This window comes from Gasterosteus aculeatus, chromosome 21 (genome assembly GCF_964276395.1).
Source record: "Gasterosteus aculeatus chromosome 21, fGasAcu3.hap1.1, whole genome shotgun sequence".
Classification (NCBI taxonomy): Eukaryota; Metazoa; Chordata; class Actinopteri; order Perciformes; family Gasterosteidae; genus Gasterosteus; species Gasterosteus aculeatus.
Genome location: NC_135708.1, coordinates 4,277,440 through 4,292,033, shown reverse-complemented (window position 1 = coordinate 4,292,033; position 14,594 = coordinate 4,277,440). Strand labels below are relative to the sequence as shown.

Below are 14,594 nucleotides of genomic sequence, written 5' to 3'. Positions count from 1 at the left end.
ACAATAGTTGATTGTATACATTCATTAGAATAAGGTTTAGTCTTTGTACATGTGAATTAGTAATGAGGTAGTAGAAGACGCTCAGCACCTTCTGGTGGACTTGTCCTCCAGTAGCAGGCAGTCAGTGGTTGTTCATGTGAGACAATGACTTAGGAGGAAGACGTGTAGGGAGGGGAGGAGATGAACTGTGGCTGAAAACATGTCGACAGTCCGAATCCACTCAGCGAGGAAACATTACAACAACAGGATGATTGTACATGTAGTCTGAAGTGCTGAAGCAGCCATGTGATTGTCTGATTGTTTCCACCTGTGTCCAATGACCTGCACCTCCCGAGTGTATTTAAGCCATGTGTGTCACTTGTCACTTGTCGCGTCATTGTTGAATGTCCGGAAGTCCATGTCTGAGTTTCCCTGGTTCCTGTCGCCGTTTTTGCCCCTTTTTTGCTTTTGGATTTTTTTGAACATTAATGTCTCTTTGTTTTTTGAAACTCTGCGTTTGAGTCCTGCCTTTCCCGCCATCCTGACAGAATGACGCGACCTTTCAAGGACTCAGCAGAGTTTGTTCCCCTGAACCAGTTGTGGGGAACTCGTGGGAGAACGCCAGCTGGCTTCCTGGCAGACGCAGTCGGCTCTCCTAGCGTCCCGGGAAGGTGTTCGGGTCGCCGTTATCGTCGCCCGTCATGACAAGCTTAGCCTAACCAGAAATGACTTTGACATTAATGGCCAACAGTACCTACAGATTAGTGGAGCAGCCATGGCAAGACATTTGCCCCGGCCTATGCAGATATTTACATGGCCACTTGGGAAGAATCCATTCTCCCTTTGTGCGCCAAACGTCCCAGTCATTACTACAGCTATTTGGATGAAGTCTGGGTCTGGCCTCACTCAGGAAAGGAGTTTGACTTCTTCCTCCAGACCTTCAATTCACACCACCCGGTCATTAAACTTACAGCCGTCACCAACTAATTGGAGCTTTTTGGACTTTTTCACTTCAAGGGGCCCAACTTCTCATTGTCTCCCTTTAAATTAAAGTGTTTTTTTTTTTTAAACCAACAGATTCACACATTGCTATATCGCACCGGTAACCATCACCCTCACGACTTCATTCTGAAGTCCCAATTATTCTCAGCCTGACCGCCCTCTGATGCATTACACCAAGAGACCCAGCTACTCCCGGATGGTCAGGTCAAAGGTCAATGAGATGCGGCCCATTGGTGCCAGGGGGAAAGCTAGGAGACTGCAGCGCATCTCTCTGCGTCCCCGGAAATGAGCCCATGGTATAAAGTCCTCAATCCAACGGGTCTCCTTCATTTCAAACACGTATCCTTAACTGTTTCTGCATCACCCACTTTGTTCTGCTGACGTCCCTCTCCTTTTTTCCCTTTTGGAGACCTGCTACTCTTAACTTCTCACATCATTTCCTTATGTGTTTTTGGTTTTATTATTTAAATGTACATTGATGAAATTAACGTATAATACTGTACATATTATTCTGTATATAGTAGGCTTTCCTATTGTTTTTCCTGTTCAGTAATATTCTCATTTTGTGTCACTGCTGAATCTTCTCTCCTGATATTGTCTGAAATCATCTTGTCTAAATAACTCATTACAATGTTAACATTGAGTATTTTGTGGTTATATGATAATCAAATGTTTACATCTGATCTCCATCAGTTTACTGTAAAGATCCTGTAGTTGTACACAATGTGTCAGAAAACAGCTGGCTCTGCTAATTGTATTTAAAAACTGTGATGTGATTTATGATGTAGAGAGAGAATGTAGAATAGGAGATGATAACAAGAACTGTGCCAGTGGGCCTCCAGCAAAGTGCCTGTGACAGAGCCAGTGATGAGGTGGCGTGACAGGAAATCAGCTACGCTCATCAACGGCCTCACATGTGGATATCAGGACAGCATGAAGCCTGTAGAGCTAAACACACATATCTACCCACTACAGCTGTGGTCACACGTTTACATACACTTGTAAAGAACATGATGTCATGGCTCTCCTTGAGTTTCCCCTTATTCCTACAAGTCTGATTTTCCTCTGATAGAAGAATCTGTTCCAATCACTCTGTCACAACAACATTCATGAGGTTTGGTTATTTTAGGACTTAATTATGGGTTAACAGAGAACATGACAGAATCTGATGGGTCATAAATATACATACAGCAGTGATAATATTTGGTCACATGTCCTTTGGCCATTTTCACTTCTATTAGGTGCTTTTGGTGGCCGTCCACAAGCTTCTCGTTGAATCTTTGACCGCTCCTCTGGACAACAGAATTGGTGCTGTTCAGTTAAATGTGATGGACTCTGACATGGACTTGTTTCTTCAGCATTGTTCACATCCACCAGCACCAGATCCACTGGCAGCATGATACTACCACCACCGTGCTTGGCGGTAGACATGGGGGGTATTCCAGAAAGGAGGTTCAACAAACTCTGAGTCTATCCCTGAACTCCGAGTTGACTTACTCTGAGTATCCGCTTCCAGAACAGCTGATCTGCGTTAGTTCATTCATTTTTTGGTTTCGTCTGACCACAGAACTTTCCTCCAGAAGGTCTCATCTTGGTCCACGTGATCAGCAGCAAACTTCAGTCGAGCCTTAAGGTGGCGCTTTTGGAGCAAGAGCTTCCTTCCTGCACGGCAGCCTCTCCGTCCATGGAGATGCCAAACACGACTGTGGACATGGACACTGTGTTCCAGCAGCTTCTACTTCTTGGCAGATCTGCATTTTGGTGGTTCTCTGTTGACTCTTCCCCCTCCTGACCAATGTTCTCTCAGCAGCAGGTGATAGCTTGTGTTTTCTTCCTGATGGTGACAAAACAGCGTCGTGCACTTTATACTTACAAACTACTGTTTGCACTGTTGCTCTTGGGACCTGTAGCTGCTTTGAAATGGCTCCAAGTCACTTTCCAGACTTGTTCAAGTCGATGATTCGCTTTGTCAGATCCATGCTGAGCTCCTTTGACTTTCCCATTGTAGCGTTTGTGGGCGTTTGTATCCAATGAGCTCTATTTAAATGCCTCAGAGTCACCAGCTGTAGTCACTCATATGCACTCACAAGAGGTTAAGAGGCCATGAAGCTCATTGCATTGACACAACGTTCTAAGGCACCAAAACTGCTAATTCATGTTGCTGTATGTATATTTTACACCCAGCAGATTTGATCACTTTTATTTATATATATATTTCTGTCCAACACACACTTTCAATACTCCACTTTGTGAGGAGATAAACTCCACCCTGTTATCAAATGTGTGCTTGTGCTTTGTGTGTTTTTGTTGGTGACTTAAGTGTGATATTTGGTGCAGAATGAAAGCTTCAAGTTGCACCTGAAGTAGCGAGCTCAGTAGTTTGTGTTGTTGTGAGACGGCTCTGCGTGAAGGTTAATAAGGTTAATAAAGCAACTTATTCATTACTCATTTCTTTATTTACTCACTTCCTTCTTCAACATGCTGCACCACCAATGTTTCCTCTGTGCTATTGACACAGCAACAGGGCTGTAGAATAAATACAGATATTATGGAGGAAATAGTACAAAAGTCAATAGTACAGCATCTTTAAAAAGGATCAGAGTATTTCATGTCAAAAGAAATAATACAGCGTGTTGAAAGCATCTTTATTTGATGGCCTGTTTAAACATGTACAGTTGTTTCCAATAAAAGTCATTTATTAACATTAGAGCCAAACAATTCTATTTCTGTTAAAGTAACACATGGAGTAAATGTTGTAAATGACATTATAGGGAATAAAAACACAAGTAACGCATATTCAATATTTCCTTGAGAGGTTTGCTGAACCATTAAAAAGCTTCTTGTTCAAAACAAACCTGATTATGTGAAATTAGATTTGATTTCACTCAACAGATTTAGAAAGATTTGAAGTTAAAATGGGCTCAAAAAGAATTACACATTCATATTTTCCTTCTTCACCTTGTTTTTATTATTGCTGATGAAGCGCACACACACATAAGGACACATTTGTCTCATATGGGGGGACAGATGAAAGAGCGTCTTATAAAATGTCTTCTTGAACACATAAAGATGAAGATTAAAGCCTAATTAGGAGCCAATATCTAAATGATCATCTATTGATTGAAGGAGCACAGCAGCATTAAGCTGAGCTCTTTCACACTTCCATCTGAGTCCCAGAGAGCTGTGGACCCCCCAGAGTCCAGACCAGCTCAGGTACCCCTCACCTGCTCCACCTGCATCTACACCCACATGAACCACCATCAGCTGTACAGACTGAACTATGTGGTGAGCAGAGAGGAAGGTTCTCCACCAGGAGGAGACTCTCCCTCCTGAAGAGGACACAGAGACACTGAGGAACCAGACCAGAACCAGACCCCAAACCCAGGATAAAGAGGTTCAGTGAATGTGGTGCTGAAGGTGTGGAGGTGGATCAGTGTGTCAGAGGAGACTCTGTAGAAGGACAGAGAGCCAGCAGGACAGTCCACATACACTGCTACTCTACCAGAGGAGGAGGAGGAGGAGGAGGAGGAGGTGCGTGTTACTGTCTTATTGTGAAGGACAGAGTAACCTCCATCAGAGCATCTCAGACTCCAGGACTGATCATTGTATCCAAACAAACAGTCTCTACTGTTTCCTTTCCTCCTGATTCCTCTGTAACTCACTGATACATTAACTCTTCCTCTCCACTCGACCTCCCAGTAACAGCGACCAGTCAGACCAGTTCTACACAGCAGCTGAGGCCTGCAGTCAAATCTGTCTGGATGATCAGGATGTGACTGATCCTCCTCCACACATGTCACCTTCCTGTTGTTGTCAGACAGTTTGAGGTGTTTGTTTACTGTGTTTGTGTCGATTGTGAGTTCACAGGAATCTGATGAGAGAACAAGACACAATACAGCTGCAGTTATTAATCATGTGTTCATCTACTGACACGTTGATGATGACATCACAGAGGTGAATGAGTGATGTCACAGTGTGAAGATGGTTGAATCTTCATGAATCAAAGCACACTTACACTTCCTCAGACCTGGTGTCAACCATCGGACTCCATCAGGCTCCACCCTGAAAGGAGGAGGGGGGTCAGAGCAGCATGGAGACATGGACATTACATCACTCTCACACACAGCTTTGTCCTTCATGTCCAAATGGAGCACCTCTTCTTCTTCTACCACTACTTACAGACGACCACAGACTGTCAGTCAGGCGTCACACAGCGACGAGGTGCTGGAATATATTCATGAAGAAGATGAATGGATAACAAATAAGAAATGGACCTGTCACTGTACTTTCACCAGATGTGAATTCAAACGGGAGAAATGACGTCATGCTACAGATCAAGCTTCATGGGACGTGTGCAAAGGAACATTCACATTAAACTGTTTCATAAAGATAAAGCAGATACAGACCATTCAGTATTCACACAATGTGCATGTTTCCATGTTGTCCCCATTTGTGGACAATGTCTCTCCCTGTGGTTCGCTGGAGTCTTTACAAATGGCTTTGTCACCTTTTCCACACTGATGGATCTCAATGACTTTGTTCCTCATTTGTTCCTGAATGTCTTTGGATCGCAGCCTGATGTCTCGCTTGTGAGGATCTTGTGGTCTACTTCACTTTGTCAGGCAGCTCCTATTTAAGTGATTTCTAGATTGAGAACGGCTGTGGCTGGAGAAATGGAACTGGGCTTTCCAAAGATGTGATGAACCTCACTTCATTTATGTTTTCATCACTTTTTCACACGGGGCCATTTAGGTTTGGATTCTTTTCTCCCCTTAATGATACAAACTGCATTTTGTGTTTACTTGCGTTATCTGTGTCTAATATTTACATTAGTTTGATGATCTGAAACATTTAAGTGTGACATGCAGGCATGAAAACGGGTCACGGGTGAAAAAGGTGAGAAGGATGTTTCCCCTCTAGGGGTTTTCAGCTGGTTTTGTCCCAGGGACCAACATTCTGAATAGAAAGTCACTGCGGCCTGTAACCTGGACCTCAAGTTCATAAGAAGAGATTGCGCCAAAGGATCGATCTCTTTCGCCTGACTTCCCGTTAGTGACAGATCGAGACAACACAACGTTGTTTGGTTTCTTTTCTTTCCCTCCAATTCCCAAGTTTCAGTCTTAATCTCGCTGGACGAACTCAAGACTCGCGCTCCACTACGTCCCGCTTCCTTTTCCCTTTTGATTTCATTCCTGTTGACTCCAGAGGACCGGAGAGACAGCTGCTCTCTGACCCCCCACCGCCTCTGTTCCCAACGACAAGTTCAGACCGGATCCGTTTGCCTGTGGTTTCATTTTGTATCGCCAGCCACATCGTTGGTTCTGTAACTGCACACACGTGGATCCGACCATCCTGATTCACGTTGCTGGTCTATGTTCCGCTGGTCGCGGGACAGAATCTCCTCGCGCCGCGTCTAAGTATCCCCCCCCCTCCTTCGTCCAAGCCGTAGTCCCTAGCAACAGATAGCGTTGCCATAGCAGTGCAACTGTCGTCTTCCTCGTTGCTTTAATACAGGGGTGTCCAAAGTACGGCCCGCGGGCCAACTGCGGCCCGGGATCCATTTTTTAGTGGCCCGCAGCAAATTATAGAAATAGAATGGAATGTGGCCCACACATGAAACTTGCCCTTGACTGTATTGTAGTTCTTAGTTTGACCAGTAGGTGGAGCTACTCACTAGCTGCAGTCCTAATGCAGCGTTTCCACAAAAAAAATGTTTCAAATAAAAAATTTCCACGACGACAAAATGGCAGAACCAAAGAAACGCAAGACAGCAAGTGAATGCAGAACATTTCAAACACGGTGGGAAAATGAATATTTCTTCAAAGAAGTCAAGGAGAAGTGTGTCTGTTTGATTTGCAATGAAACGGTTGCAGTGATGAAAGAGTCCAATGTAAGACGACACTACGAAACCAAGCATCCGACCTTCACGTCCTACACTGCTGCTGAGCGAGAGGACAAAGTCCAGCACATGGCAGCTAACCTGCAGGCTCAACAACAGTACTTTTACCCTGCTAACAACACACAAGAAAACGCTACAATAGCTAGCTATGAGGTAGCTCAACTCATAGCGCGCCGCGGGAAAGCTTTCTCAGACGCTGACTTGGTTAAACAGTGAATGGCATCCATGGTGTGCGCCAAGGTGCCAGAGAGTGGAGGCGAGGCTGTAAAATTGCACTGTATCATCCACCAAGAAGCTCTCTGTGCCAAGACAGTCCAGCTTGGCGATGTGATGACCACAGTTGTGAAAACTGTCAACATAATTCGAGCACGAGGGCTCTACCACAGAGAATTAAGCTTTCCTATCTGATGTCGATGCTGAATACGGGGACGTACTCTATCATTGTGACGTGCGCTGGCTTAGTCGCGGCTCCGTGCTGAAGCGGTTTTATTCCCTTATTGCCTTTCTAGTTGATCTTACTGGTCATCTGAACTCACTGAACAAGAGCCTACAAGGCAAAGACCAGCTTGTACCACAACTTTCTGTGCGAAGCTTCGTCTTTTTGAGACACAACTACGCAACTTCAACCTTGCGCACTTCCCTACGCTGTCCGAAATCAAACGTGCTCATCCAAAGGCCGACCTCTCTGCTAAAAAGGGGAAATATGTTTCTGTGATCACAACTCTTAGGACACAATTCAATCAGCGCTTCCAAGATGTTTCTGTCATTGAGAAAGAAATCAAGCTGTTCTCAACTCCCTTCCTGCTGGATGCAGAAGAAGTGGAAGAGAGTCTGCAACTAGAACTCATCGAGATGCAGCTCCTCTCCCTACCCGACTTCTACCGGAGCTTGGAAAAGGCCAAGTTTCCTCTGATGCGACGCCACGCAAAAAGAACGACCAGTCTGTTTGGCACAACATACATATGCGAGCAAACATTTTCTCTGTGAACTCTGAACAAAAGCAGATTGAGAACCAAAATGAGCGACAGCCATCTCTGTGATGTCCTTCACATCTCAACCAGCAAACTTACTCGTGACCTGCCAGCCGTCCTTCAGTCCAGAGCAGCATCACTGCTCCCATTAAGTGCAACACTGTTCCCATTGTAGGCGAGTTCAAATATATTACACAGTATTCATGTGTTCAAAAGCCCAATTACTTAATAAATGCAGTCAATTAAAGTTGATCACATTTTCTAAAACACGTTAGCTGATGAATGATTTTCATAAGTAGGTTAAATAAAGCCTTCCCTCTTTATACAGGGCTGTGAAGGGGGTCCCCATCCTGACGAAGAAGCAATCTGAGGATGAGCTGCCAACCCTTTTGTAAAAAAAATGAAAACCCAATAATGGAGACATGTGATTTATGCAGTTTTTTCTGTAAGTATAATAAATTATCAAGCATAATTTACCTACATTTGATTGATTTGTATTACTGTTAATACACTAGAGGTGATATACCTTAACTTTAGTGAGCGGCTCAACCTTTCACATATTTTTCTGTCTGTGGCCCTCAGTGAAAAAAGTTTGGACCCTCCTGCTTTAATACGTGGAACACTTCCTGCATCTCGCTCTCGCTCGCCCCTCGCGTCCAGTAGTCGTATTACACTGGCCGTTTCTCAATATGCGTTCTTGTGTGGACTTTTGTTCTCGTGGACTCGTGAAACGTCATCAGTCACAGCCCGAGTACTGTTCCAATTCTCAAGTCCGCATCTGGCCGAGAACGGTCATAATACCCGGATGTGACTCGCCCCGCCCATTTTCCCGGGCATGCATCGAAGCAGGCTCGTCTGTTCTTGTGAGAGACATATATCCCAGAATGCATTTCACCTCAGCAAGCTGCGATGGCAGATGAGAAAACGCACAACTGTAAGTCGTCTTTTATTAAATACCACTTTTGTTAATTAACGGAATGTGATGTGAACACTTTTTAAGGATACAAGTTAGCGGTTTAAGCAACAAATGTGTGGTCAACATTCAGCCTATTTAAAAAAAAAGCCTCCAAATCTAACGGAGCCGTTATAACGTAACCTCTCGCGCACCGGGCGGTCAGCGCTCATTCCAGCCGCCTATTCTCGAGAATCATCTTCTAATGTGATGCTGGTATTAAAGTAGCAGTTAAACATGACACATACAATTCGTTTTGCTTTGTATGACGTCTAATCTGTTAGTTTATTTTTCGGTCATTTAACGTTAGTTAAATATGTTAAAGTACGGAGTTTAGATTCATAGCAGCATGTTTAAATTGAACTTCATGGTCTTTATATCTTAGACCATATTGTGCAGGCTTGTAATAATGGGTGTCATTGTGCATTTGAACTAATATGACCGTGATATCTTCAATAAGGGACAACTGAGGAAACCCAAGCCCTCATAGAGTGGCGTGCGGGCAACGAAAGCCTGTTCACAGGCCAACGAAACTCCAGCAAGACTGGATGGGAGTGAGTATTGAGCTTCTATCAGTGTGTAATTATGAGGAGGGCCAGGGTCTTGGGCCATCTCCATCTGAAATATTGATGGGGACATCATTCTTCATCACAGCATATTTAGTAACAGGATGTTTGTTCTGTAATAAACAAATGCAACAACTGTGATAATATTGTTAAATTGGTTATTCAGTTCGTAATATTAAAGAAATGCTGCATTTTACGATTATGCTTTGACTATTTCATATAGTTAATAAAAACGTTTCCATGGATTCCATAATGAATGAGGTCTTGCTGTGTTTTGCAGTAACGCATAATGATGTTTATGCCTCTGTCCATCTGAATACCAACCTCTTAATGTTTGAATACCAAGACGACCATTAGGTGTGTATGCTTTAGTAGGCTAATCGATGGTCAGATGCTGTTACTGTATCAAACCTCCTCTGTACCTGGTGGTTTATTAGGCCTGGATTAAGCTAACCTTGATACACATAACAACTGCCCTATCATTAATAACATCTGTAGGTTTCGTATGTAAAAGGTATCTTTTCTGTAATGTGCCTTTGAGGGCATTGCTCCAAACAATCTGTATTACAACCACCTTGCAGTATCAGCCACAACAGTCAAACAGCAGAGAAAACCACAGCTGACATTAATATAAATGATTACATATCATCAATGCTTTATACTGAATTAAACTTACAAAGAAAGCGAGACATGCTATTATGGCACGTCTCCTCGCCATCCTTCGCCTCATCTTGGATTTTCGCTTGCGTACGTTTCTCCTGAGTTGGGCAGCCTCCTCTTCAGCTTCTATATACAGTTTGCCGACCGCAACAGCAATATGTATCGGATCCATGTAGTTACTACTCAAATTAATTAATTATTAAATATAATAATACCAATATGTTTTTATTGTGCTCTTCGTTGCCAGCTACTCAGTCAGAATACTTTTGCAATTTCAACAAACACCTTCCACAACCGTTAACACGCTGCTGGCTTTTTATACATTTCCACTTGCGTGCGTAAACAAAGACCGCCTACTGTGGTGACGTCATCAAGTCAGCTGCTGTTCCAATTGCGGAAATGTCCGTTCTCCGTTCTCCCGTACCCGTGAGTCAGGACTCCCGAGTCTGTCTCCCGAGTCTATTCTCGCGGGAACGCGAGTCCGTTCTCGCCGTCTTAGGTATTGAGAAACGGCCACTGTTTAACGTTCCCGTCTTCCTCGGTGGTTTGATTTAACGGTCTCACTTCCGCCCCGCTGCTCTCGCTCGCCCCCTAGTGTGATAACCGGCACTCCGCTTGTTGTTGCGCGCAACCGCACCGCCGTTCCTTCCCTGCACCCCCCTCGTCTCCCCCCCTCTCTCTCTCACCCCCTCTGTGCTCACACACACACACACACACACACACACACACACACACACACACTGGTTTTGATTGCTTGTTTAGTGAGTAGGTTTAAAATAAGTGTTATGGGGATTGTTGGTTGCAGTTATAGGTGATCTTGATCGGTGTTCCTGTGAGTTAATAAACCCTGTTATACTTTAAAGAACCGTTTTCCTGTGTTTACTTGTGCATTTATATGGTGGTGACCGTTGACATACATCGCCAGTGCTCGAACTTAACTCCTTCTAACATCTTCACTCTCAAGGAGTGAATATCAATTATGAGACTTGATTTATAGTATTGGTTATTGGTCCCTGTTAGCTCAGGGTGGTGCCCTGTTATTTATTCATTCTGAGAAGTATCTTAGTGATTATTAATAATTCTATTAATGTCCATAAGTTAGTTCCTCATTTGCTAGTAACCTAATACGACCCCCTAGCCGCTCCCAACACTTCTCATCCAACCACAATCACATTCACTCCATCCGGATGGCAACATTTATCTGGATAGGGTTTTTTTGGTATGTTCTGTTCATTTCTACGATATAGTTGATACTAATTCCAGGTCCACCATCAGCTGTTGGTTCTTCACTGAGCATCTGTGGCCGACTGTCACCTGTAGCTTCAACAAGTCCACTCTTATCATCCAGGGAACCGTCTCTCAGTGCAAAGCACCAAAAGCAGGTGAAGCTGAACTCCTTTAAAACACCAAACGTTCCTCCTGTGATGATCCATCAAGACGCTTTGAACAGATTGTTTCTCTGACTGTTTGTCTCTTAATAATAATGTCTGGACTAAAGGACAAACACACACTGGAGGCAGCAGACCAGCATCTAAACATCCAAGTGTTGTTTGAGTTGTTAAGAGCCCACAAACCTGCAGGGTGACCACGTTGACTCATATCAACCCACCATGATGCCGTCAACGTGTCAGGAGACACTGTCCTCTCTTATAACGTGGAGACAAGACAAAGCTCCAGAGAAACAAGGTTTTCATCACCTTCCTCCCTGTTCAGGCTCATCCTGGCTACTGTTCCTCACTACTTCTGTCTGTGTTGATGGTCTCATGTGGGACACAAACAGTTTGATGAGTCTCTGGTAGTTTGAGGTCAGCTTGGTGTGTCAGGGTCTTATTAACCAAGCTGACAGTGGGACAGAGAAAAGGTTTCCAGCTCTACCTCCTCTACAGACTGATGGTCTGTGGCTGCAGCCTCTTCATACCTGAGAGTGTCCAGTCTCCAGTGAGGATCCTCCAGTCCAACAGACAGCAGCTTCAGTCCTGAGTCTCCTGGATGATTGTAGCTCAGGTCCAGCTCTCTCAGATGGGAGGGGTTGGAGCTCAGAGCTGAGGCCAGAGAAGCACAGCCTTCCTCTGTGATCAGACAGCCTGACAGCCTGCAGACACACAGAATAAGAACACATGTCACATGATCTGAGGGAGCTGTGAGGGCTGGAAGGTCACTGCAGTACTGAGATCCTATCAGGTACAGAGGGGTCACATTAACATGGTTACTGACTGGTTTCCAGTCACAACTAAACACCCACTAATGTACATCAACAACCTGATAACATTACTACTAACTCTATAATGTCAACTATTTACATTATATTGAATATAAACACATTTTATGGAAAGAGTTGGAAAATACATATTTGATTTAAATCATGCAAGCAGAAAGAATCTTATGGATGTAAATAAAGACACCAAGTGGACTTTAATTGAATCCTGACCTGAGAGTCTCCAGTTCACAGTGTGGACTCTTCAATCCAGCAGACAGCAGCTTCACTCTTGAATCCTGCAGGTTGTTGTTACTCAGATCCAGCTCTCTCAGACTAGAGGACTGGGAGCTGAGAACTGAGGACAGAGCGTCACAGCTTCTCTCTGAGAGGTTACAGACACTCAGTCTGAAGAGACAACAATCAACAAGAAAAATAACATTGATGTTAAAATTAAATCCTATTTCATATAAAATCAGTTAAGTGTTTATACAAGTACTAGTGTAGAATAGACTATTAAAACAGGAAAGTGATTAAAAAGGATCTTTATTTGCTAATTTAATGTCAGTTACCATCTACACCTTAAATGAGCAACCATCAAACTCCAAGCAGATTGTCACCGAAGCGCCAGAAATCCAAGTTTCAGTCTCTTTTACACCTCTGCTTTTCCCATTTTCCTCAATGAACCATATTAAAATAACATCACGCAGCATGAATAAGAGGATTAATAGGACGGCCCTGTGATGATTTATCGTGAGCCAACATTGTGTTTTAATTCCCTCCGTATCAAATGTGTTGGTTCCACAAGGATCCGATGATGTGATGGAAACATAAACAGATTGTTGTCCATAGTTTAGTCTCTTAGCTTATGGCTCCATAGATAAGGTTCATCTTCTGGTGGAAAAAGGTTTTTTTGAAGTCGGAAATCCTGATGAACAATGATGATGTTTATGCTGTGGAGTAATTGACTTTGAAATTAATATAAAAATATTTATGATGCGGCACATTAGTTATGTGAAACATTAATTGATGAAGCACAAACAATTTAAACGGACAGATTAATAAAACAATAAGGCTCTCGCTGGAAACGGCTGCTCTTGTCCGCCTGTCGTTGGTCAACAAACGGGGCGCCCTCTTCTAGTATTAAAGTCAATATACCGCATTGTCCGCACTCCAAGGGGCAGTTAAAAGGCTTTAATTTCCTCACAAACGACAGTGCCTTATAATCCGGAGCGCCTTATATATATATGGATCAATTGGTTAATCGGTTGATCCATACACGGCGCTCAAGACGCTTTGCCAAACACGCCAAAGCTCGTCTACGACGGCGAGATGCTGAGCGGCGCTCAAGCGCGTGAGATATGGAGCTGCTTTCAGGGCGCGTCGGAGAAACAAAGCTGTCGTTCTCACCGAGCACTTTATGAGATTAAAGAGCGAGAGACGGCGCCCTTTTCTCTACAGCAGCTGAACCATCTTAACGGGGCAAATAAGTTATTCTAAAAGCAGCCGAAGATTTAAGGCGTGGATGGCGAGGGGGGCAGCGGGAGCGGACGCACCTCGCAGCATCGATCGGACCCTGAATGCACTTTCTATCCCCTTTCTTCAGTGCGGAAATAGGCTTCTATAGTTGTGTGAATGCATCACTCCAGCCAATCCAAAGACGGGGTTTGTAACCAATCAGGTGTAGAGACCATGGTGACTGGCTCCGCCCCCTTACTGTCAGAAAGAACAACAGCGAGCGCGAGCAGAGACTAACCTTGCGAGCGAGGAAGTTCACGCTCCGCGAGAGAGCAAATATCTCACGCGAGACAGACTTTTGACTGCGGATGTCTGATTTACTCGAGCGCATCGACCTGATTTGCGCTCTCGAATTTTGTGTCAGTCGATGAGCCATAAACTGCAGTATCTTATGCGCCTTATTGTGCGGAAAACACGGCACATGAGCTCCGGAGAAAATGGTATACAAAACATACATTGTCGGTTAAAACATTTACGTTTGGTTAAATTATTAAGGTCATTTAATCATTATGTTTTGATCAGAGTTGTAATTAAAGGTTTAGGTGGCCCGCAAAAGATTTTCAAATTGGGTCACGGCATTCTGGAGGTTGGGAAGCGCTGGTTTAAGACATTCAGACAAACTAAATTAATTTGACCTCAGAGTCTCCAGTTCACAGTGTGGACTCTTCAATCCAGCAGACAGCAGCTTCACTCTTGAATCCTGCAGGTGGTTGTTACCCAGATCCAGCTCTCTCAGACTAGAGGACTGGGAGCTGAGAACTGAGGACAGAGCGTCACAGCTTCTCTCTGAGAGGTTAAAGCCACTCAGTCTGAAGAGAAGGATGAAGAAGAAGCAGTAAGTATAAAAGATGGC

The 14,594-nt window shown here is 44.0% G+C and overlaps 1 protein-coding gene and 1 long non-coding RNA gene across 3 annotated transcripts in view; one reads left to right on the top strand and one right to left on the bottom strand.

Annotated features, from left to right (window-relative positions):
* Nucleotides 1–14,594, bottom strand: part of LOC144390270 (protein NLRC3-like) — a 199,399-nt gene that overhangs the window by 179,398 nt on the left and 5,407 nt on the right. The window contains exons 7-8 of one of the 2 annotated variants that reach the window (XR_013454329.1): nucleotides 12,458–14,550; nucleotides 9,088–12,121 (exon numbers count right to left, since the gene is read on the bottom strand). Coding sequence is in view for 1 of the 2 variants with exons in the window: in XM_078096745.1 (XP_077952871.1) it covers nucleotides 14,377–14,550 (174 nt within the window). In the remaining variant the exon portion in view is untranslated. Of the gene's footprint in view, nucleotides 1–9,087; nucleotides 12,122–12,457; nucleotides 14,551–14,594 lie in introns of those variants that run through there. The other variant, XM_078096745.1, reaches the window with a different exon arrangement.
* Nucleotides 1,514–14,594, top strand: part of LOC144390403 (uncharacterized) — a 111,098-nt gene continuing 98,017 nt past the window's right edge. The window contains exon 1 of the long non-coding RNA XR_013454442.1: nucleotides 1,514–4,512. This is a non-coding gene — a long non-coding RNA (uncharacterized LOC144390403). The remainder of the gene's footprint in view (nucleotides 4,513–14,594) is intronic.